The sequence below is a fragment of the Glycine soja genome, chromosome 15 (genome assembly GCF_004193775.1).
Source record: "Glycine soja cultivar W05 chromosome 15, ASM419377v2, whole genome shotgun sequence".
In the NCBI taxonomy this organism is placed as follows: Eukaryota; Viridiplantae; Streptophyta; class Magnoliopsida; order Fabales; family Fabaceae; genus Glycine; species Glycine soja.
The window spans coordinates 1,673,176-1,699,444 of NC_041016.1; the positions used below are offsets into that span (position 1 = coordinate 1,673,176).

The following is a 26,269-nucleotide window of genomic DNA, read 5'->3' on the forward strand; positions in this document are numbered from 1 at the left end:
TTAATTTAATTTATAAATAAATTAAGCAGAAAAGAGACTTTATGGGGTTTAAATATAAAAAATTGACATATAAGGACCACATTGTTTAATTTTAAATATCGAAATATTTAATTAGTTTGAAAAAGAATTTGAAGGTCCAAAATTGCACACATTTCATTAATCCAAAATTTAAAAAAATAAAAGTCAAATTAAGTCAGTAATAGTAACAAGCATAAGTCAATAAAATATCATATATACTTAATTTTTATTTAATCTTTATTTTTTTTATTACTTATCTTATCACATATACTTATACTTATTACTATTAGTCTTTAGCTTATTTCTATACAGTCAAGTTTAGTTTATATACGTTTGACTAATCAATGGCGTAGCTTAAGTAACTTATCAGTAAAAAAAATAAAAAATAACTCTCCCTTAATTAATACCTCGTTTTAAATAAATTATATATCTTCATTCAGATATTTGACTTTTTAAGGAGTGATGATCGTAGTGCATAGTACAAACGGTGTAAAAATAAATAATGAAAAATGAAAACCAATGCTAATTATATTTTACCTTTTAAGTTTATTATTATAAGTGTCAACAAATTATATATATATATATATATATTAATTTGTGGTTAGAAGTGGTAATCGTAATCCAAATTAAAGTACAACCATCGAAGAATGAAAACCCATGTTATTTATATTTTACTTTTAATTAATAATTAATGATAAGAATCAATAAATTAAACTTATTATATATGTTAATTTATGATTGAAAATCTCTATACATAATTTTTTTCTCATTAACTTATAAACTATTTTATACAATAATATATTAATTATGATATTTATTAAATATAATATATTTATGAATAGACAATTACAAACGTATTTATAGTGTAAAGTCTTTTATGTATGTTATCATTCAAACTAGAATGTATTATAAGTTTGTTTATTTATTGATTTTTATAATAATTATCATAAAAATACTTAGAAAATACATTTATAATTAGTTGATAATGTAATTATATTAAGATGACAATGCATGCATATTAACTATTTATTTTTTATTTTTTATATTATAAAAAAACATGTTTTAATAGAATATTTTTTTTATATTTAATAATTCGGCTACATATTATATTTGATAAATATAGTCTCTATTGTTATTTAATAGTTAATTTTACCTATAATGCTTAAAATAAATATTTTGTTAAAGTGCCGTTCTACATGTCTTTCGAGAAATTTTTGCTTTGCTAATGAGACTGTTCAATACTTTGATATTTTATTTTCAACATGGAATAAAATTTTCAGAAATTTTAAAATTAGAAATAAATTAAAAGAATCTTAATTTTTAGCATTAATTAGTTGTCCTATTAAATTATCAGTTATAAGAGACTTGTCGAAAGTGATTTAGTTCATGAAATTTAATACAATTTAGCAACACAAAGCGTGCATACTTACAAATAGTAAGCTACTCCTCATTTTCTAGGTTGTATATTTGTACCGTTGAATTTGCAGGGCGAGACAACTTGCGAAGTGAGACTGAGACATGTATAATGGGCGATGGCATGAGGATCGTGAAATCCAATCTTGACATTAGTAGCCTTGTCTCAGCAAATGGGATTATTATAGGGGCTATGTATATTGACCAGGCCAGTCAAGGGTTCATCCAGAAACAACACCAGGATTCCTAAAGCCGAATATTTCAACCATGTATAAAGATTCATATCACATACATAGATATTTTATTGCTGACTTAATATTCGGTTAAGATGAATCTATTGGTATGTTTTTAATTAATTTTTATTTCTGTTTACTAGGGGTGGGTAAGCGGGTCTGTTCGCATAAGTCCGCATTGGCAGCAGACTGGGCCAATCCGTCCCACATTCTTACACGGATCAAATAAATTGATCTGTCCCTGTCTCACGGGTCAAATGGACCGGTTCGCGGACTTAATTTTAAAAGAATTTCAATTTCAATAAAAATACAACACAATCAAATTAAATTCAATAGAAATGTAAATAAAATCTTAACAATTAGTTAATTACATCAATAAAATAAATAATATCTTAACAAAAGAAAATACAAGCAATGAATCTAAAATATAAAACTTAAACATGTCCAACAACAAATGATTTCATATTTGAAACAATAAAATATTAATGCAGACAACCCGTGGATCCCGCGGGTCAAACCCGCATAGTCTAGTGGTTAAATGGGATGACCCAAAAAATATAACATAATTATGAACTGTTTAAAAAAATTGATCCGTTGCCCGTACGGATCGCGGACCCCGTGGATCAGTCCATAGACCATTTACCCACCCCTACTGTTTACATTGATTAACCGATGAATGTATTATTATTTTTGTGATGCATTGAGTGACAAGTGATGAACATGAGAGGAATTTATAATTAAGCCAACTAGTTAAGCGCGTTTCTTTTAAATAGTTATATCTCGTTTTTATTTTGTTCTCTCACTTTCCTATAGTCCTTTTTTTCAGGAAATAACAACTCAATAATTTGATGGGTACTGTTTTTAGTTTTTATTCAAAATTTGATAGAATTTTATAACTTTAGATACCAGGGTTTACTTTTATTTTTAAAACTTGGTAAGCAGCGAATATGACGAAGACAAATATATATTCCTAATTTTTAATGAATGTGATAGGCTTATAGTTCTAATTGGATTGTTTCATATTCCATTCTTACACAAATTAAGAGTATGATCTTAATATCTTATTTTCCTTTATATATGACTCTATATATTCATGTCAAATAAAAGCTAGTTGTTATAATTTATAATCCCATGACATTTTCCACCGCACTGTGGCTAAAGAGCTAGGGAATTAGAAATTGCCTGATTTATTATACTAAATGGCTGATTGCAAATCTTAGGACAGACATACCCTTAAAAATTTGACCTTGTCGAATGTAGTTTATTATATAACAAGGGTATCATTCAATATCCAAAATAACCAGATCGAACGGGAAAAGTAGGTTGGTTAATATACGTGTGCAAATTAATTAATTAATATGAATATTATTTGACCATATTATCAAACAAACATGTGAATTAGTTGAGACGAAATTGGTTTAGTATAATCATTGGCTTGGATCTTTCGGGCCTCATAGAAAAAAGAATACCATTCTTAAGCTTTTTTTTTTTTAATAAATTGGTTCATAGCTGTTTCAAACAAACAAACAAAAACTATTTGACCTCATTTTTGTAAAAATTTTTAAAATGAAATAAAATAATACCACTAAGTACTGCAAAATTATATTGTTGGAAGAAATATAATAAAAGTAAAAAAAAAACGCTTAAATGCATGTTAGCGAACAGTTTCTTTAAATTTATTCATCAGTGCATGTGCATGCATATACTATTAGATCATATAATATTAATTTAATTATTTATTTAGTGTTTATCGTTTTTAAATTTATTTTTTTAGTTTTTATAATTAATAAGATGATTTTTTAGTTTTTAAAGTTTAATAAGTAGATTTTTTAATTCTTAAAATTAACATTTTAATTCTTAGAAGATTTATGCTGTTAAATTTTAAAAAAAATTAAGTGAATTTTTAGTCTCAATGACTTAAAATTTTAATGTTCAAGATTTTTTTAGAATTAAAATGTAAACTTTAGATATTAAAAAATTTTAAGGATTAAAAGGGATAAATTTAAAAAGATTAAATGGATAATTAAACTTAGATTATACGTATGGAGGAAAATAAAATAAAATAAAAAGTGAATTCAAAATAAAATTTGTTATTAACATGTTTTAAATCGAGTTTGAGTTTATCACATTGTTATTTAAGATGTTATTCACATGAACGTGTTTGAAAATCAAGATTCCTTCTTGCTTATAATTTAAATGAAAATTTTAAATTACCTTTTGAAGAACCTTAATTTTTAGATAAACTTTTTGAAGAACCTAGTCGTTGGAAAAAAATTATATTACGTACAGTAGTTTAAAGAGTAGATATCGACAAGGATTTGAAGAGAAATTTTGCTATTCTATAAACTTGGTGTATTTCATAATTGGCTAAAAATATGTTGTTGATACATATTTGAATTTTGTATTTTTTTCCTTTGAAAAAATTTACATTAAATTTTTAATAAAATGATAATTCTATTTTCAGTCTTTAGTACTTTTTTTAATCTCCAATTCATTTGCAAGTTTTGTGTTTATTTTTTGATAATTTTTTTTTCATTTGTTATGAATATTTTTTAAAAGGACTAATAATAAATGAAAAGAATTATAAAAAAACAAAATTTATTTTTTAATTAATCAAGGACTAAAAAAAATATCAATGACCAAAAATAATTTTTTTTATCAAGAAATAAAAAAAATTTAAACAAATATAAAATTTAAATATTTATTAGAATTCACAAATATATTTTAACCTTTGATAATTTTAATTTGATAGACTTAACGAGTAAAATATTAATATATCATTCATTAGTGTTGATCCCGTGTTATAGCAATAAGTATCGACTTGGCCTCACCCTTAAAAAAAAAAAAAGTTTACTTGCCGTAAAAAATAATATTGACTTAGTATGTTGAACCTAAAGTTTATATGCTCTTTTCTTTTCATCATTTAAGTATTCCTAGTTTGGCACTTCAGATTATTACGTCTTTTTATAAATCTCATTAGAACAACCAAAATGCTCGTTTTTCTGCATTACTTAAAGTAATAGTTCTATTTTTATTATTTTCAATGAAAATTTTCGTGTGGGAGGACATCCAAAATGCCTGTCGTAATGTTTGACAGGTACGTAATTTAAGTTCACTTCACAGATGGAATTTTTGGTGCACGCAACTGCATGAGTGACAAGTGATGAACATGACAGGAATTTCAAAGTAAGCTAGCAAGTGGATGTACCTAGTGCCATACTGGCTAGTTGCAAGGAAGAATGAGTAATTAGACTAAAACGGAAAGGAACAAAAACTGGTTAGATTTACCTCCATGTTGAAAATTGACCACGTCGCCAAAACACAAATCTGTAGTATAAGTCATAACAGCAACCTGATATATATTTGTCATATTCTACTTCAAAGGCACAAGGCAGAAGGTGATAAGAAATGGGAATGTCCAGGAGTTTCCTAGTTGCTTTTCTAGGATGTCTACTTCTTGCCGTTCTCATTCAAGCACAGGATCAATCAGGTTTGATAACAAATTAAAACATCAACTTCATTATATCATCATCTAATAAAGGTTTAGCTGAAGCCTCAAGACCCATGCTTAATGTATGCATTTTATGTTTTAGGATTCATCAGCATAGCTTGCGGAGCTCCTGCAGGTGTGAACTTTACTGTGCCGAAAACAGGCTTAAACTATACATCAGATGCAAATTTCATAAATACTGGTGTGAGCAGGACAATAGTACCTGAACTCAGAGATCAGTTTCAAAGATACGTGTGGAATCTCAGAAGCTTCCCGGAAGGAAAAAGGAACTGCTACAAAATAAACATCACAAGAGGCTCCAAGTATCTGATCGGGGCTTCTTTTTTGTACGGAAATTATGATGGCTTAAATATGTTACCACAGTTTGATCTTCTTCTCGGGGCTAACCGGTGGGATACAGTGAAAATAAAAAATGCATCCGTTGGTCGATATTTTGAGATCATATATGTACCTTCACTGGATTACGTACATATCTGTATGGTTGACACAGGCCGTGGGACACCATTTATATCAGCTATAGAGTTGAGGTCTTTGAGAAATGACATTTATGAAACTCGATTTGGATCATTGGAAAAGTACACCCGTCGGGATTTAGGTTCAAACGAAGACTACAGGTGAAATTGCACAAGTTTTGGATTAAATCTTTTGCATTAAAAGATTCTATTCTATTGGACTTACTTTGATTTTCTCACAGGTACCACTATGATGTTTATGATCGTTTCTGGAGCTATGACGACGTAGATACATGGTATGACAATGTAGATAAATGGAAACAGCTAAATTTTCCGATTGATGCTGATTCTTTAGTGCAGAACGAATACCAACCGCCAGCTGTTGTCATGAGCACCGCAGTTACACCAGCAAATGTTAGTGCTCCATTGGTAATAAGCTGGAAGCCATATGATCCAAAAGAGTCATTCTATGTTTACATGCACTTCACAGAGATTCAAGTGTTAGCAAAGAATCAGACGAGAGAGTTCAACATCACCCTGAACGGAAAGCTATGGTATGAAAATGAGTCTCCTAGGTACCACAGTGTCTTTACTAGATATACCCCTAAAGGCATCAGTGGGAAATTAATTAATTTTTCATTTGTGATGACCGAGACTTCTACCCTACCTCCCATCATCAATGCCATTGAAATTTACAGAGTGAAAGAGTTCCCGCAACCAGACACCTACCAAGGAGATGGTATGCCAAGAAAAAAAAATGATTTCTAACATCTAAAATCCATTTCTCTGGTTTACACTAATATAGTTAATCTACACTTTTTTTAAAATAATTTATTTATTTATTTGCATTTAAATTTAAAAAATAGTTGATGCGATCACAACCATCAAGTCTGTTTATGGGGTGACAAGAGATTGGCAAGGTGATCCATGCAGCCCGAAAGACTACTTGTGGGAGGGTCTGAATTGTACGTATCCCGTAGTTGACTCCCCAAGAATCATAACTTTGTAAGTCATCTTTTCCAATTTAACATGATAGCTTTAGAAAACTGAGTCTGAAATGATAACATATATAATAACTACTGGTTGTGCAAAACAGGAATTTATCTTCAAGTGGATTGTCAGGAAAGATAGACCCTTCAATTTTAAATCTCACCATGTTGGAGAAGTTGTGAGTTTTTTATTTTGTTTCACCTGGTCCAATAATGATGAGACTAGAAAAATCCCTTATTTCAAATATTTTTATCCTTTCTTTTATGTACTTATGTGTCAAGAATAAGATTTAAACATACTTAAAACGGCCAAGTTATTTGCTTTGCAGGGATTTATCAAACAATAGCTTAAACGGTGAAGTTCCTGATTTTCTGTCTCAATTACAATACTTGAAGATCTTGTAAGTTACTGGATGCCTGGAACTATGTGATTCCTCTGCATTTAGAAAATAGAAAAAGATATTAAAGTTTTCGTCTTTTTGCAGGAACTTGGAGAATAATAACCTCTCCGGTTCAATTCCCTCAACACTTGTTGAAAAATCTAAGGAAGGTTCCCTATCATTAAGGTATGGATCCTATTGAAAATTCTCAAATTCATAATATAGTCATTTTTTAACGCGTGACTACCAATTAGTTATATTTTAGTCTTTTACGTAAATCTTCTTTATCTATGTCCAATATTTTGCAGTTATCTCTCTCAATGGCACTACATATTTTATTTTATTTTAATTCAACAGACTTGGCACACCAAATTATGGATGACTTGTAAGGTTTACTGAGAGTTAAAACATAAATCTTCTCTATATTTTTATGCAAGTGTGGGCCAAAATTCACATCCCTCTATGTGAATCTGGTCAATGCAATGAAAAGGAAAAAGAAAAGGGAGAGAGGAAGAGGACAAAAAGAACATGTTACACCCATAGTAGCATCAGTTCGTGGGGTTGTACGTTGTCCTTCTAGAAGTAAAAAAAATATCATGTTATCATTTAACTGCTCAGAAATTTAACGATTGAGATAAAAAAAAATCAAATGAAAAAATAATTGAAAAACTAAAATTATATTAGTAAATATTTAGTTGGAGGATTAAAAATAAAAATCTTAAATAGTTAAGAGACTAAAAATATATTTTACTTAAAAAATAACAGTTGATTGAAGCATCATATTGGTTCAAGTTAAATAAATATTTATTTAAAAATAAAATTAATTATAATTTATTTGGTTCAAATTTAAAAAATAACTAATTGAATCAAATTAATTAATTTGATTTAAATTGTCAAATTCATTTAATCAATGCAATTTGATAAACGCCCCTACATATAAAAACTTTTCAATACAAGTGGAGGGGAGAATAAAATTTTCCACTCCGAGAATTTGACAGGAGAAATGTTTTTTATTTTCCATAAATCATAAGTTGAAAAAAATTAATTTTTCATGTTTAACATGCATTTTTTTAAAAAATAACATTCCTAGGATAAGATGTTTCTTGGGATTATTTTTTTAATTAGTTTCCCACAATTTTTTTTTATGGGAGACATTATATTTTTGAGTTTAATTTTTCTTTTAAAAACATCATGTCATTCTTTATAAAATTATATAATGTGAAAAATAATTAAAATAATCAGTAAAAATATACAAAATTATTTGATTTTTAGATAAATTATCTAAAAAATTTCAATGATTAATCAAACAAATTTTATTCAATTCCAAAAAACATGATTCCCGGACAAGAACAAAATTCTCCCCTACCAAATACTTCCTTACATAACACAGATATTTTTTAGTCCACGTTTTCTTTAGGTTATTTTGAACCCTCTTTTTATTTTGCATCGAATAAACTTTTAAAATAATTAGTAATTCAAAATTATACGTATCTTTGCATGAGCTTTCCAAAATTTTGTCCCCTTAAATAGCCTACTAATAATTAATTAAAAAAACTTACAACATTAATTATCGTAAAAGTTTGCTGTCAAATTAATTCTTCATATATATAAAAGAATAATATTATCATATTCATCTTTATATATGATTTAAGTAGCAAATATTTAATTGGTTGAATAAAATGTATAAGTATTGTAAATTCTAGTATTGTCTTTGAGATAAAAAAATATATATGATTTAAGTATTGGCAAATTCTAAGATTATTTATTTATTTATTTATATTATTTTTAGGAGTTTCTTTTTTAAGATCACATATCATCCCTGAGACACGAGAGATAATCTTGTTATAAAATTTTAACAAAACTCTCTATCCTACCAAGTAACTCATTTTTAAGGAATTTTAAGTAATTTCATTTTTCAAGTTATTTTGTCCTCAAATAAGTGAGTTTTAATTATGATATTAGAATGGAAGGAGTTATCTATTTTATTTTCTGAAATATAGATAGAATTTTCATTTATTTTCTTATATTTCAATGTTTTTTAGGTAATAAAGAAGGGAGATTAGAATTCAGATAGATGAATAAAGAAAACCAAAAAAAAAGAATAGAGTCTTTAAGAGTTTGAAGTTTATTTTTTTCATCTTGTATGAGTTATTTGACACACACATAAAAGGTGAAAAACAGATGATTATGGATATTTTTCTTTTATCTAATTTTGCATTCGTTGTATAGGGTTAAATTTCTTGAATTTCTACTTTAATTCTTCTCAACTTATTTCCTTAGAGATAATTCTTTCTCTAAGAATAGACTACAAAACAAAAACTTTTTTTCTTTCTTTGTCGGAATTATAAAAGTAGTAACTTTTTTTTTTACAGAATAAAAGTAGTAACCCTTATTTAGTTTCCTTTGGATAACCCACAATATAACATTCATTGGATTATTTGGTTGTTTAATAAATAAGTTTTTTAAAAATTTCTAACATTTTTTTAGAAATATTACTTCAAATAATATTTTTTTAAATGTTAGATTCAAATTTATTTATTTATTTTTTATCTTTAAAATATTTATTAAATTTCTTTTCCACCTTTTGAAATAAAATAGGATTTTAGTATTATTTTTCACTTATGATGACATTATACTTTACAAAATTGATCCTATTTATTTTAACTATTATACTGTTATTAATTAATATAATAAAAGTATAAGGCTTAATTAAGTATAGGTTACTTTTTTTACTTATTTTAAATTTAATTAAGAATATTTTAAGATATAATATAAGACTAATAGTAGAATACATATGAAAAAGTGTAATAATTAAAACTAAAAATATAATTAAAATAATTCACCCATAAATAAAAAATTGCAGGAATTTAAATTAAATTAATTAAAGACTAAAATTGCAACACCTGAAATAAAATTAAAATTTATATAAATAGACAATAATCCAATTTGGAAGTATAGACTTGTGGTTGTGGACGTTGGAAGCAAAGAGCAAAGCTATTTCTTTAGTTTAGTCATCGTCTTATACTGCAGGGCACAAAGTGTTAAGAGTATTTGACCGAGTTAGCGTATAAAATGGTTTTCGTGGAAGCTAGATAAGGTCACTGGCACTGCCACCGTGAATCACAATCCCACCCAGTCAATAGTCACAAACATATTCTACATTGCCTTCTACTGCACGTACGGGACAATGCAAAGTGTTACCATGTTAAATGGTTTAATTTTGATCGATCCATCCATCACGAAACATAAGGTCACAGTGAGAGGATCCGGAATTAATTGGTTATATTTAAGGCAGTACTTGGGATGTGATTTCAACTCGATCTTAAAATTTCAGCTTCAGTAGTTTTGCCTAACTTTAACCCCAAAAATTGACACATGAAATAAGAGTTGCTCCCAAGTTATATACGCCAGTCAATTTGTATATGATTGTCTGCCACATCACTAGTGCATGGGGTCTCCAACACTCAACGATAACTTATGAAAACACCTCAGGACTTGTATCGAAATAGCCCGACCCCATTTTTCCTTTTGATTATGGGAACAACTTGTATAAAAATGATTACATGATAAACACTTATTCAATAAGCACTTACTAATTAAACTATTGATACAAACGCATCCTTGGTCCATCTTTTTCTAGATTTCACCTTAAAAGAGAAAAATATTGGGTCAAGCACATTTTATGAAAATCTCTTAAAATAATTTTTATGGTGTCACGCACCTTTGTTTTTCCTTTTGCATAGGGGCAATAGTTGATCCACTGAATCTCTAGGCACAAGCAAAATGAATTGAAGAATCTTTTGATATTATCGATGACTTAAAACGTATATGTTCTCTTCTGTGATTACTTTCCATGCTAGTGTGGGCCAAAATCCATATCTATGTGAATCTGGTCAATGCAATTTCGAGAAGAAACAGAAGAACATTGTTACGGCGCCCATAGTAGCATCAATTAGTGGGGTGTTGATTCTTCTTGTAGCCGTGGCAATATTGTGGACCCTTAAAAGGAGAAAATCAAAAGGTAATGCTGCGATTTTAAAAGATTCGTATTTTTTATCAATGATTTGCCAAACAAATTCATTCATGTATATCTTATCAACATTTATTCTAATATATCTTATCAAAATCTCAAAATACAAGCGAAAATAAATATTTTTCCTTTATTCTTAATTACTCCTAAAATTTTAAAGATCATAAAAATATATATATATATATATATATATATATATATATATATATATATATATTTTGAAGTTTACTTGCTTCTCTTAAAAAATTTTTAAAAAAATGTCGCTAAATAAATTAGTTACTCACAAAATAGAATGCAATCAATACCTTCTAATACTGTTGAAAGAATCAATCACCGTTTTGATCTTAAAGAGATCAAATAGAGAATTTAAGAAAATGAATAATGTTCTTTTTTTTTTCTCTAATCACATTCCGGTGTTTGTGAATGACACAAGGATGCAATAAGCTTGATGAATTTTGGAACAATGAAAAAAGATAATTGAAAGATTGAAAGATGAAAATTTGGGAAAAAGAGATAGGGTATGAGAGATGGGAGTGAGTTATTGAAGAAGAAGAAGAAATTTGGAAATAAGAGGGATTCAGTTGGTAGTAAAACTAATGGGGGTTCGGGTGGTTATAAAATTAAGAGAGTGATTATTATTATTTTTTTACATATATTTTTTTTTAAAAATAATTGAAACGGTACTGCGTTTCAGTTGAAAAAAGGTTTTAGTTCATATTCATATTCATATTTTTTAAAAAAAGGTTTTTGGTTTTAGTTCATCAATTAAATATTGACTGATTTTAGTCTTCAACTTTTTTTGGTTTGATTTTTAGTCCTTGTTAAATTTTATTGTTAAATAATGATGTTGCAGTTGATTTGTGACATTTTTTTTTTCAGAAATTTTTAGTTGTTAGAAATTATTTGGTGAAATATTTAAAATGTTAATTAAATATCCCATTTTTTTCCTTTGACTTGGGAAACAAATTAAGTAGAAATGTTAATTTGCATGATAAACACTTGGGTCCTATTTGGAAGAGTTTATAAACAACTAAGGTATGAATCGTATTGAAAAGACTTAAATATAGGGATATGCTAGGTGCACCCAGCAATATTGCTGGTGCACCCAGCAATTCAATGAAAGGTCAATTTTGCCCTTCAGTTAAAAATATAAAAAGCATTTTTTTTCTTCCCGGAAGCATTCTCTCTTTTTCTCACTGTGTCTCTTCCGCAAAAAGCTTCTTCTCTTCTCTCTTCCCCGACAAGCTTCTTCTCCGCGAGCTTCTCCGACAGCCCTCCGCGAGCTTCTCCGACAGCCCTTGGACCCATTTGCTTTCGAGGTAGGTGGCCTTCTTCTTAGCTTTGGTTTTGTTATGCACTACATTAGGGTAGGTTAGTGTAACGTTAGGTTAGAAGACGAAACCTAGGGTAGAAGACGAGAGGGGAGAAGACGAGAGGACGCCGGAAAAAATGGCGGAAATCGCTGACGGAGGAGTCTTCCGGAAGACCCCTTAGGGGTTCTTCCGGAAGTTCCGGAAGAACGTTTTCCGGAAAGTTTCTGGAAGAAGTGTTCTTCCGGAAGTAACCAAACGTCTTCCGGAAGAACACTTCTTCCGGAAGACTTCCGGAAAACGTCTTCCGGGAACTTTCCGGAAGAAGTGGTTCATCCGGAAGAATTCCGGAAGACTCGCACTTCCGGAAGAAGTTTCAAACTTCCGGAAGACCTTTCCGGAAGAACCCTTCTTCCGGAGTGTTTCCGGAAGAACCACTTCTTCCGGAAGTGGTTTTTTTGTTTTTTTTTTGTGTTTTTTTTTAAAATTTTTTTTAAACAGAAATTGTTTTGTTTTTTTTAAATGAATTATTTTATTTATTTTGGTTATTTTGTTTTTTAGATTTTATGAAAAATGAAGTTTGGGTTTTTGATGTCATATTTTTTTTATAATTTAAATTGTGTATTTTTACTAAATATTAATTTGTAAATTAATTTTTTTTTATAAAAGTAGTTGTGTTTGTTTTTGTTTATTGTTTTTTTTTAAATTAGTGTTTTTTCTTTAAAAATGAAGTTGTCTATTTTTATAATTAAAGTTGTGTGTTTTGGAAGTTTTATAAAAATACTAATTTTTTATAATTAATTAGTTTATTTTATTATAAATGAAGTATTTTATTTACTAAAAAAATTGTGGATGTTTACTAAATAATTTTTTTTTTACATTAGTTGTTTAATTTTTTTTAAAAATTAAGTTGTGGATGTTTAGTAATGAATTATTTTTATATTAGTTGTGTTTTTTTTTTTTTATAAATGAAGTTGTTTAATTTTTTAAAAAAAAAATTAAGTTGTGCATGTTTATTAATAATTTTATTTTACATTAGTTGTTTTTTTTTATATAAATGAAGTTGTTTATTTTTTTTTTAAAAAAATTAAGTTGTGCATGTTTATTAATAATTTTATTTTACATTAGTTGTTTTTTTTATATAAATGAAGTTGTTTAATTTTTTTTTTTAAAATTAGGTCGTGTATGTGTGAAAATGATTTGATTTAAGTTAGTCTTATTTGTTTATAAATAAAGTTGATTTTTTATAAAGAAAATTGTGTATATTTTGACCGAAAAAAAAACGTGTTCGACATGATTTACAGATCATGGCCAGAACACGAGGTTTAGGTCGTGCCATAGGTAGATTTGTAGGCAGAGATAGAGCTGCTGGCGAGGATGCTGGCGATGTTCCCGAGAGGCGTAGGCCTACTGCCTCAGCCCGTAGGCTACGCGTTCATCAGATGATTACGGAGGGACGTGATATGGCTGAGGACGTCGCTGACATGACTGATGATGTCCCTGAGCAGCCTACGGAGGCACCTGAGATGCGTGCGGACGCACAGGGTGCTGATAGTGGTGAGGGGTCAGATGGTGATGATGCTGCAGAGGGATTCCCTGGTGGTCCACGTGACCCGTCAGTGCTCACATCATTTGCCGAGCATGTTGCACATGCCGTGTGGAGTGGACAGGTATTTTAATTTGTTAATTATTTGTCATTGTTTATTTATTTATTTATGATTAATTTTTTTTTAATAATTGTATAATTTGTACTTCAAATCAGGAACGTCCTGATTTGAAGTTAGTGTCACATGGGAGGAAGCTGACACTGATTGGGAGGCCAGTGCCTGAGATTGAAGGCCTGGTGGCTGCCACAGGATTAAGTCCACTGATAGATTGTTCAGTTATTACTGGCGATCCTGGACTTATATCCGCATTTGTGGAGAGGTGGCACAGTGAGACTAGCACCTTCCACCTTCCAGTAGGAGAGCTGACGATCACATTGGATGATGTGTCGTCCATTCTACATTTGCCCATCACTGGCGCCTTGCACAGTTTCCACGCTCTTTCTACGGAGGAGGCCAGATTCTTGCTCACAGAGTTGCTGGAAGTGTCTGCGGAGGAGGCCAGAGCCGAGACAGCGCTCACACGTGGAGCATATGTACGATTAGGATGGGTTCGTGACATTTATGAGACCAGATGTCAGGCCCGGCGGTGGATTGTCGCAGCTCGCGCTTATTTGCTGCACCTTGTCGGTTGCACTCTTTTTGCTAATAAGAGTGCAACATACGTGCATGTGGTCCACCTTGACGCTTTCCGGGACCTCGCTCATAGTGGTGGTTACGCTTGGGGGGTTGCCGCGCTGGTTCATATGTACGACCAGTTAGATGAGGCTTGTAGGACCACATGCGTACTGGTTTTTTTATAAGGTTTTTTTATATACATGGCCAACCACATGCGTACTGGTTTCAAAGGATGCTTTAATTTCGACGTGTTGCAGCGTGATCATGTTGTTCATGGCATCCCAAACACTACATAGGTCTCCAACGCTATTTTGTAGTACTCTTTTGAGAGCCCAATGAGCTGATTCAACCCTACATTTAAAATACACAACAAACATGAAAATATACAACAATTAAATACCATTTAATATTAATCGTTACTAACAAATAAAATCAGTTGTTAATACCTGTTTGTTGTTGTGTTGCCTAGGTGCATGACCTTATTCGTCCATGCTGTAATAAATTTTTCCTTGTGGGGGATAATCCATGTGTCGTTAACATAGTCAACGAACATCGGCCAAGGCGAACAAGCAACTTGAAACTTCTGATATGACTCATGGAACTCGTATTCGGACGGACAATCAACCAAAGTACCCCAGTTATCCATTACATAGTCCCACGCATTTTTTTCCCCGATTAAAGATTTGCACTTCGCCTTCACATTCTTATCGATATGAAACCTGCACAACAAATTAGTAGACTCGGGAAACACAGTTTTCACTGCATTCATCAGTGCTAGGTCTCTGTCAGTGACAATAACAAGAGGGAGGCGATCGTGTCTTAAAAATAGGCCTCGAAATCGTTCCAAAGCCCATACAATATTATTAACACGCTCAGCCTCCAGATATGCAAACCCAGCAGAGAATGTCATCGCCGTTGGTGTCACTCCAACAAAGTCAAGTAGTGGGAGTCTGTACCTGTTTGTTTTGTAGGTACTGTCTATAAAAAACACCAGATGACATGCATTGCATAACTTTACTGCATCTGGGTGACACCAAAACAGATCACGCACCACAACTTCATCCTTCAATCTATGCCAATGAATGTATTGATCACGTTCGAGAAGCTTCATCAGATGCTGCATTTCGGTATCAGCTCCTCTTATTGAAGAACGATATGCACTTCTTGCATTGTAAATTTGCTTTATCGTGGTGTAACTGTCGACATTATGTTCCTTCAACGTTAGCAAGATGTTTTTCGGTTTCACCATCGACTTTGTCATATCAGCAATAATTTTCTTTTCTTCCTTAGTCAATCGCCCGGCGTATGGATGTCCAACTAAGGACTTCGCCAATTCATGATTATGAATCCCACAGATCAACTTCACCATCCAACCTTCCCCTCCACGCACTGGTTTCCCACGAAGCCTGAAGGGACAACCACATTTCCTACTCCCGGTGTCTTTTCTAACGAATTCTTTATTTCTACACTTGTACGTACCACTCCTTTCGCACCCAATTAACACAAATGAACTTCTTCCTCTGCTACCGGTCTCTGTGTCAGATCTCATAATCACTGCAACAAATCCATTTTCATGGGCAACTGTTCGAGCCCATTGCAAAACATCATCTCGAGTAGTGAATACCTACAACGCAACCCTAACACATTAATTTTCGTACAAACCATCAATTCAACCAATGACTCAAATTATCTATGATTACCTGAGATGTATTAAAAGCATTTGAACAATCGACATGTCGTTCATTCACTCCACATTCTTCTTGATTATCATAATCATAATCCATATCAACTTCTTGTGACATCGCAAAGTCATACCTCCATTGATCTTCGTCCATCTTAAGGACATATGCATCATACACAAGTACATTCAAATTATCATATAACCACATCCAAAAATTTACTACACCTTAAATAACAAACATATTAATAGGACATATGCATCATACACGACTATATTAAAATTATCACTATATTCTAAATTTATAACTACATTATTTACTTAAACTAAACTTATCACTATAATAAACAACTAATAAAACATTTTTGTACCATTATACATTTAAGTTACCTAAATCATTTAATATTATACCATTATACCTAATTAAATCAATAATCCACAACATATATAAACCAGAAATAAAAAAAAATTATAAAACAGAAATATATATACCATTATAAAACAAAAAAAATTATAATCCACAATATATATCATTATACCTAATTAAACCAATAATTCATTATTAACTAACAGAAATATATATAAAACAGAAATTAAAAAAATTATAAAACAGAAATTAATAAATTAGTAATAATTTAACATTCCGGAAGAAGTTCTTCCGGAAGTTACGAAGGCCAATTCCGGAAGAAGTGCTTCCGGAAACTATTTCCGGAAGACCCTCTTCCGGAATTGGGCTTCTTAACTTCCGGAAGAAGGTCTTCCGGAAGTTACGAAGCCCAATTCCGGAAGAAGTGCTTCCGGAAACTATTTCCGGAAGACCTTCTTCCGGAATTGGGCTTCTTAACTTCCGGAAGAAGGTCTTCCGGAAGTTAAGAAGCCCAATTCCGGAAGAAGTTCTTCCGGAAACTACTTCCGGAAGCACTTCTTCCGGAATTGGGCTTCGTAACTTCCGGAAGACCTTCTTCCGGAAGTTACGAAGCCCAATTCCGGAAGAAGGTCTTCCGGAAATAGTTTCCGGAAGCACTTCTTCCGGAATTGACCTTCGTAACTTCCGGAAGACCTTCATCCGGAAGTGGTCATTCCGGACCTTCCTCCTCCTGTGCCTAAAATTTCTTCCGGATACATTTTTTACTGTTTTTCTTCTCTAAAAGCTAACCGGAAAACGAAATAAACTTGTACCTCCGACAAAATAGGAACAACAGCCACTAATAAAACTTCAAATACGGAACACGGGACCACCAAATCTTCAAATACTTCACTTCACTGGACCACCAACAGACTGCTGAAGGGACCACCACCGAAACAAGAGCAAACGGAAGAAGAAACAAAGTAAACGGAAGAAGAAACAAAGCAAACGGAAGAAGAAAGAAAGAAAGCGCAGTAAAACACAGCCTGAAGACGTTAATTTAAAGAAATTTACACAAGGGCAAAATCGTCATTACGTACGCATTAAAAAAAAAAAAAAACCTCCGGAAGAAGCTTCTTCCGGAAGTCTTCCGGAAGAAGCTTCTTCCGGAAGACACCGGAATTCTTCCGGAAGAAGCTTCTTCCGGAAACATTCCGGATGACGTTCTTCCGGAAATTGTCTGTGAGTTTCTCCGGAAGACACAAATTATTCTTCCGGAAGAAGGTTCTTCCGGAAACTTTCCGGAAAAATTATTTCCGGAAACTTTCCGGAAGAACCTTCTTCCGGAAGAATAATTGCTGAAGGGCAGTTTCGCCACTTCACTGTTTGCTGGGTGCCCCAGCAATAATGCTGGGTGCACGTAGCAACTCCCTTAAATATATTTGTTTGATCCACTGAATATCTTGGCCCAAGCAAAATAAATTGAAGTATCTATTGTATTTATTGATGGCTTATAAGGTTTATAGAGTTAGGACATTAATCTTTGATTTCAATGCTAGTGTGGGCCAAAATCCACATCTATGTGAATCTGGTCAATGCAACAAGACGAAAAAGAAAAAGAAGAGTATTGTTACACCATTAGTAGCATGGGTTAGTGGGGTTTTAATCCTTCTGGTGGTCGTGGCAGTTATATGCTGGACCCTTAATAGGAGAAAATCGAAAGGTGAGGCTACAATCATTCAAGATTAATTCATAATTTTTATTGATAATTTGCCAAACAAATTCAATCGTAACCTGTTAGGTTTGAAAACCATTGCATTTTAACAGCTTTGATGGTAGAAAAGGATCAACATGAGGTGTCACTGCAATACATAGAACAAGATGATTCATTACTGCAATTCAGAAAACAAATATATTCATACTCTGATGTCCTTAAAATCACCAACAATTTCAATACAGTTGTTGGTAAAGGTGGGTTCGGAACAGTATATTTGGGCCATATCAATGACACTCCAGTTGCAGTGAAAATGCTTTCCCGGTCTTCTGCTCATGGTTACCAACAATTCCAAGCTGAAGTAAGTTATTTATGACTTTACACTAGGTTTCTGAGGTGAAGAATAGATATATATACTGGTAAACCTGGTTGTGATTTTGATTTCCAGGTTAAGCTTCTAATGACAGTTCATCATAGAAATCTGACCTCCCTTGCTGGTTATTGTAATGAAGGAACCAATAAGGGGCTCATATATGAGTACATGGCTAATGGAAACTTAAACGAACATCTCTCAGGTTAGTTCCCAAATAAATTTGATTTCTTGTTAAAAGTTTGTGCAAATCAATTTCCAAACTAGGTTTGTATTCTGAAACTGTGGATATGGAAATTTTCTTATCGGACAATTTTAAGAGTCATATGACTGACTTTTAGACAACAAAAAATATCACAGAAAGTTATAGAACTTGATTCTGCAGGTAAACACAGCAAAACAAAATTCTTGACCTGGGAAGACAGACTTCGTATTGCAGTGGATGCAGCCTTAGGTCAGAAAGTAAACTTTAAACTCTGTCTTTCCTTGACTCCTCCTTTCGTCTCTCAATATATTTTTGGCTCAGGATTGGAGTATCTGCACAATGGTTGCAAACCACCTATTATTCACAGAGACATAAAATCTACAAACATCTTGCTGAATGAACACTTCCATGCAAAATTATCTGATTTTGGTCTATCCAAAATTATGCCAACAGACGGGGTAACTCATGTGTCAACTGTTATTGCTGGTACTCCTGGTTATCTGGACCCTGAGTGAGTACTTCAATTATGCTGTCTTATTCCTATTCATCATTTCTATTTAAATGTGTCCATCATACTTTAATGCAATTATATTAATGATTTATTTAAGGCAAATACTAATCAGTATCCTTAGGGCACTAGTTAAGCAATCTAAAATAGAAATATTTTTATTGAAAGACAGTGAATTAATTACGTTGTTTATAATTTTTTTTTACATTCTCTTATGATTTTCAGATTAAATATTTTTTTTAATTTCTTAATTGGTGTCTGGTTAGCAAGATCCTTTATTTAATTCAATAAAATTAATTTTAAGTCATCTAATCTAGTAAATGCATAGACTTCTAACATTAATGCGGATTAAAATCACCTATCCCATACCCCATTCCATGTCTCGTCTAATAAAAATTTGACACGTTCTAAGCCATAGTAACAGATGTTTAACAGTGTAATACTCTCTCCGTCTTCCCTTCTTGATTTTAATCCCAACCACATTCTTTCTCTCAACGCGGCCGTCAGAGACAGCTGAGGCATCTCCATGAAAAACGTTGTAGTATTTGTTAACCCATGCCAGAACGATGAAAACCAACGAAGCATGTCACCTTGTATTTCTCGATCAGATTTAAAGTGTAGTAATCTAAAATTTTGGCACAATCAGCACTGCCGCACCAGCACAAATGTCGCAAAGGAAATTAAAGTGAGCGCAAGATCAGAACCATAGGCACTTAGGCAGCACATAGAGTGACATATCTTCTCACTGTGATTATAATGGCACGAGTTTTCACCGTCAACTAACTGGAGCACAATGGTTATAGAGGTCAGCAGTAATCCGCCCAGCGGTGAGGTGAGGCTGTCACCGTCAATGAGGCACGGGTGGTGTTTGTAATGAAGTGTTGTTAGCAACACCACTACGCTGCCCACCAGCAGGCCCAAGAGGAGCACTACGAGGCCATCCCACCTCCGTAATTATGTTTAATCATGTGGGAACAAGCCAAGTAGCAACATATTCCCTTTGTCCCCTCCACTAATTCTGTTATCCGATTCTATTGTAACCGAAAGATATGCATTCTGTTATTTCTTTTCTTTGTATTTGCTCAGTGGGGCAGCTGGACCTTGTTAGCAGCAGCCCTCTAGGCCTAGGATCCCTATAAATAAGGATTATGCAATGGGAATATGCAGATATATGAGAAATTTTACCTTTCGTTCTTCTGTGCTTCTTTATCTCTTTGCACTTAGTTTAGACTCTTAACTCGGTCTGACCGGTTTCTACCAGAAATTTATTCGTGGGTACACTACCGTGGCCGCCCCTCTGACCATGCTCCTCCGAAAGGACCAATTTTGTTGGCAGCCGGCGTCGCAGCAAGCTTTTGATCAATTAAAACTCCTCATGATGGAAGCTCTCGTGCTTGCTACACCTGACTTCTCACTTTCATTTGCCTTGGAGACCGACGCTTCTGACACGGCCATGAGTTTCATTCTCCTCCAGGATTCGCACTCCATTGCCCATTACAGCAAAGCTTTTTGCCCTCGGCTCCAACGGGCCTCCGCATACGTTCGTGAGCTCCATGCCATCATCTCTGCGGTTCGCAAATGGAGACACTATTTACTAGGCCACCCTTTCGTCATCCTCATAGATCATCAAAGCTTGAAGGATCTAATGTCACAAGTTATCTAGACCCCTGAGCAACAGACGCATCTTTCCAAGTTGCTTGGATACGATTATACCATTAAGTACAAGTCTGGTTCCGGCTACATTGTGGCCGTCGTACTTTCCCGAATTCCAGTGACACCAAACATGCAATTACTTTCCCTGTTGTTTACCGAACTTTGCATTTCTTGAGGAGTTACGCCAATCCCTTCTCAACAAAGCCACTTATGTTGACTTAATGCAGCAAATCAGGCAAAACCTTGTTAGATTTCATCTTAAAACCAATTGGCATTAAGTGAAGTTGTCCAATATAGGTATATAAGTTGTCTTGCCGATGTGGGACTTGGGTATTTCCCAACACACTCCCTCACGCACAACACTTCTTGGACTTGGTGCGTGAACAACAAATGGTGGGTGGTCGCAGCGAAAGCGGAGGCGAGGTCCCAGGAACAGAGTCTGGCTCTGATACCATTTTAGAATTCATCTTAAAATCAATTGACATTAAGTGAAGTTACCCAATAGGTATATAAACTGCCTCACCGATGTGGGACTTGGTTATTTCCCAACACCCAACCTCTTACCCTGATTTTTCCATTCATCGGGACCTCATCTTCCACAAAAGCAAGATTTGGTTTCCCTTTAATGCACGATTCATATCCTTGTTATTGGAGGAATTTTACACAACTCTTCTTGGAGGCCACATGGGCATGGCTAAGACCCTCCACCGCCTTCATCAAAATTTTGACTGGCCACAGATGCACTCAGACGTCCGTCATTATGTCTCTCAGTGCATGGTCTTCCAGCAAATAAAATACAAAATCAAGAAGCCCACTGGACTGCTCCAGCCACTACCCACACCATCATCCATTTGGGAGGACCTGCCTCTTGATTTCATCATCGGATTACCACAGTCCAACGAATTCACTACCATTCTTGTCGTCGTCGACAAATTTTCTAAAGAAGCCTATTTCAGAGCTCTTCCGACGCAATACACGGCTTGCAAAACTACTCTTCTTTTTTTTGGACATGGTCTGCAAACTACATGGGTTCCCTTGTAGCTTAGTATCCTATAGGGACCCCTAGTTCATCAGCTCTTTTTGGCGCAAATTGTGCTAGCTGAGTGGCATGAAGATTTGCTTGAGCAACTCATACCACCCTCAAACCGATGACCAAACAGAAATCCTTAACAGGGTCTTGGAGCAGTACCTCTGTTCATATGTTCATGATCAACCATCACATTGGTTCAAATTCTTATCCCTGGCGGAATGGTCATACAACACTTTAGTCCACTCCAGCATCGATTTTTCTCCTTTCGTGGTCATTTATGGCAAGCCCCCACCATCCATTCCTTAGTATTTGCAAGGTTCTTTGACAATGGAGGCTGCAGATGCCTTGCTATCAACACGGGCTGCGATTCATTTGACTTTACAACAATGATTGCTCAAGCTGCAGGCCGCCATGAAAATTGCAACAGACACTCACCGCTGTGAAGTTCAATTTGTTGTAGGTGACTAGGTGTACGTCAAGCGTTTCCAGTTGAAGAACGTTTGGGCCAAGTTGCTTATCGCCTCACATTGCCTGAGTCTTCCCAGATTCATCTGGTGTTCCATCTCTCTTTATTGAAGCTCCACCAGTGCCCACTTCCTTCTCAACCGGCCCACCTCCCTCCCACAAATTTGGACAATCATCCAGTCATCAAACCACTTTCCATGTTGGACTAGAAGTGGGACACTTCAGCTCCATCCCTAACCAAGCTTGTTTTGTTACAACGGTCAAGATTGGCCCCAGAAGATACCACGTGGGAGAATTGGGACAATTTAAGGGATTCCTATAACCTTGAGGACAAGGTTGTGTTTCAAGAAAGGGGAGATGTTAACAACACCACTATGCTGTCCACGAGTATTAGGTTAAAAGTATGAGGTGAAGTCCCACATCGGACAAAAGTGAAAAAGTTGAGTACCATATAAGTGAAGAGAAGACTCATAAACCTTAGTCTTAAGATTTTGAGTTAAAGTGTGATATGAAGTTTCCTTATGTGATGGCTCGTGCTCTACCTCCACTAATTTTGTTATCCAACGGAAAGATATGCCTGAGGAATTTTACCTTTCGTTCTTCTTTGCTTCTTTATCTTTCTGCACTTAGTTTAGACGCATAACAGGTGCATGGGATGCAGATGTCTCTCGTCGGAGGTTTTAAACGGAGAGGAAGAAAGAGCGTAGATGGAGAACCAAAAAGAAAGAACGGAGGGGTATGACGCTGTTAAACATCCATGGTCAATGACCTGAAATCACTAAATGATGAGGCTAATTCTAACATTAATTTATATTACAATTAATTTTATTATGATGAATAATATTACCTAAGAGATATATAGATCACATCTCTTAAGCCATCAAACATAAAAAAAAAGTCTGATCCGTTAAGAGATAAATCATGTTCTTTAATTTAAAAATAAAATAAAATTACATTATATTTTTTATAGATAATTTTCTTAAAGATAGGTCAAGTTTTTTATTTGCTTCTTTTTTTCAATTTTCTCTATTAATGTTTTATGATTATCATTGTTAAGTTTTGTAAAACATATTTGAATAAAATTTTAATTTTTGTGATGTTCTGTGATTTATTAAAAATTTTAAATTTTATTTTAGTTTAATTATTATTGTATTTTAATCAAAATTTTATTCATCAATTTTCATAATTAATTAAAGTATGAATAATGGGTACGGATATTAAAGTTAGTACCTACAAAGATATGAGTTTGGGTACATGATTTTTTTCTTAACGTGTGGGTATGTGTACGATAGTATCCCATCCATTGCTAATCTATATTCACTCATTAAACTCACATTAGCTTTAAAAGTTATAGGCTTATTAGATCACTTAAAATTAAACCTATTAAATTAAATAGATAATATAATTATATTAAATATAATGTGCTGGTTTAAAATAAGAAATGTGCTAATCACAAATTCTGACAACGTACAGAAGATGAATTGAGTGATGCTTTGTCTTGTAGTTACTGTATATCCAATAGAGTAACAGAGAAGAGTGATGTTTATAGCTTCGGTATTGTTCTTTTGGAGATAATCACAAGGCAACCCGTGATAGCGAGGAGTCAAGAAAATATCCACATAAGTGAATGGGTTAGTTCCTTGATTGCTAAAGAGGATATCAAGGCCATTGTTGACTCAAGGTTAGGAGGAGATTTTGATAGTAATTCAGCTCGGAAAGTCATAAAATTAGCAATGGCTTGTATTTCTCCAAAGCCCAACGAAAGGCCAATGATGAAGATAGTAGTGACTGAACTAATGGAGACTTTATCAACCGAATTAGCTCGAACGAATATGGACATCGAACTCACCATGCCGAGGTAAACGATAAGAAGAATAAATAATGTTGTAATAAACAACTCATGAAAGTGTTCTCAAAGATATTTGTGGCCGGTGGGTTGGCAGTGTGGGGCGCATGCTTTGTGGGAACAAAGATAAATGAAAGTTGCTTCTTTTTTTTTGTCTATATAATTATTTGGTGAGAATGTGAAGGACATATGTAGATTGTTTTGGTGGTGGGAGGTGCTGATGTCGGTGTCGTGGGAAGGATAAGGTTGAATTTAGAATTTGAGATGTGGGAGGAGGTTCGGTGTGCGCCCGCGATTGAAGATGAGGAGTTTCGGTGAGATTCTTTTTTATAATTTTGAATATGCGGTTTTTTTATGGTGGTTTTGTTTGATGAAGTAAAAGAGTGGGGTTGTGATCCTTGTGGAGACCAAAACTTAATGCTAGACACCAAAAATTAAATGAAAAAAAAATAGTTATATAGAAGACTAAAACTAGTAAACATTTAGTTGGAAGATTAAAAACAAAAAATCTTAAATAATTAGGAGACTAAAAATATATTTTACTTAAAAAATAATAGTTGATTGAATCATCATATTGGTTCAAGTTGAAAAAATATTTATTTATTTAAATATAAAATTAATTATAATTTATTTGGTTCAAATTTAAAAAATAACTAATTTAATCAAATTAATTAATTTGATTGAAATTGTCGATTTCATTTGGTCAATGCAATTTGATAAACGCCACTATATACAATAAACTTTTCTATACACGTGGAGGGGAAAATAAAATTCTACACTCAAAGAGAATATGGTGGGAGAAAAGTTTTTTATTTTCCAAAAATCATAAGTTGAAAAAATTAGTTCTTCATGTTAATATGCATTTTAAAAAAATAACATTCGATTATTTTTTGAGAATATTTTTAATTTCCTAAAAAAATATGAGAGAAATTACATTTTTGAGTTTAATTTTTCTTTTAAAAACATCATATTATTCTTTATAAAATTATGTAATGTGATAATAATTAAAATAATCAGTAAAAAATATACATAAATTTTTTATTCATAAAAAATTTATTTAGAAATTTTCAATAACTAACCAAACAAATTTTATTCAATCCCATAAAAGATGATTCGAAGGACAAAATTTTCCCCAGCCAAATAGTCCCTTACATATACAAACATTATTTGATCTTTAGGTGATTTTGAACGCTCTTTTTATTTTGCATCGAATAAATTTTTTAACTAATCAGTAATTTAAAATTATACGTATCTTTGCATTAATTTTCCAAAAATTTGTCCCCTTAAATAGTCTACTAATAGTTAATTAAAAAAACTTACAACTTGAATTATCTTAAAAGTTTGCTGTGAAATTAATTCTTCAAATATATAAAAGAATAATATTACAATATTCATCTTTATATATGTTTTAAGTAGCAAACATCTAGCTCAATTGGTTAAATATAATGCATAAATGTTATAAATTCTTGTATTATCTAGGTCAATTGGTTAAATATAATGCATAAATGTTATAAATTCTTGTATTATCTTCGACTCTCACCAATTAAAAAATATATGATTTAAGTATTGTCAATTTCTAATTAAGATTATTTATTTGTTTATATTATTTTTAGGAGATTTTTTTTTGTATAAGATCACATATCATCCATGAGACATGAGAGGTAATCTTGTTCAAAAACTGAGTATGATTAATAAGAACAACAAAACTCTCTATCCCATCATGTAACTCGTTTTAAAGGAATTTTAAGTAATTTTATTTTTCAAATTATTTTATCCTCAAATAAGTGATTTTTAATTATGATATTAGAATGGAAGGAGTTATCTATTTTATTTTCTGAAATTTAGATAGGATTTTCATTTATTTTCTTATATTTCAATGTTTTTTTAGGTAATAGA

The 26,269-nt window shown here is 32.5% G+C and overlaps 1 protein-coding gene across 9 annotated transcripts; it reads left to right on the forward strand.

Moving 5' to 3' along the window:
- Nucleotides 1–4,953: 4,953 nt before the first annotated feature.
- Nucleotides 4,954–24,728, forward strand: LOC114386456 (LRR receptor-like serine/threonine-protein kinase IOS1). 9 transcript variants are annotated; one of them, XM_028346460.1, is made up of 13 exons: nucleotides 4,956–5,154; nucleotides 5,258–5,789; nucleotides 5,870–6,366; nucleotides 6,494–6,632; nucleotides 6,724–6,795; nucleotides 6,946–7,017; nucleotides 7,102–7,182; nucleotides 18,142–18,305; nucleotides 18,410–18,657; nucleotides 18,745–18,871; nucleotides 19,037–19,120; nucleotides 19,193–19,382; nucleotides 24,032–24,728. In XM_028346460.1, the coding sequence occupies exons 1-13, from the start codon at nucleotides 5,073–5,075 to the stop codon at nucleotides 24,387–24,389; spliced, it is 2,646 nt and encodes an 881-aa protein (XP_028202261.1). In that variant the 5' UTR covers nucleotides 4,956–5,072; the 3' UTR covers nucleotides 24,390–24,728. The 9 variants fall into 9 exon arrangements, with proteins under 9 accessions (XP_028202260.1, XP_028202261.1, XP_028202263.1 ...); XM_028346462.1 differs by having other exon boundaries at nucleotides 4,957–5,154; nucleotides 19,052–19,120; XM_028346464.1 differs by lacking the exon at nucleotides 24,032–24,728 and adding an exon at nucleotides 23,174–23,436 and having other exon boundaries at nucleotides 4,958–5,154.
- Nucleotides 24,729–26,269: the final 1,541 nt, after the last annotated feature.

Coding starts and splice junctions, on each gene's coding strand:
- LOC114386456 (XM_028346459.1), top strand. CDS start 5,073: ATGGGAATGTCCAGGAGTTTCCTAGTTGCTTTTCTAGGATGTCTACTT. Junction 6,633..6,723: donor TCCCCAAGAATCATAACTTT/GTAAGTCATCTT, acceptor TGTGCAAAACAG/GAATTTATCTTCAAGTGGAT. Junction 18,658..18,744: donor ACCAACAATTCCAAGCTGAA/GTAAGTTATTTA, acceptor TTTGATTTCCAG/GTTAAGCTTCTAATGACAGT.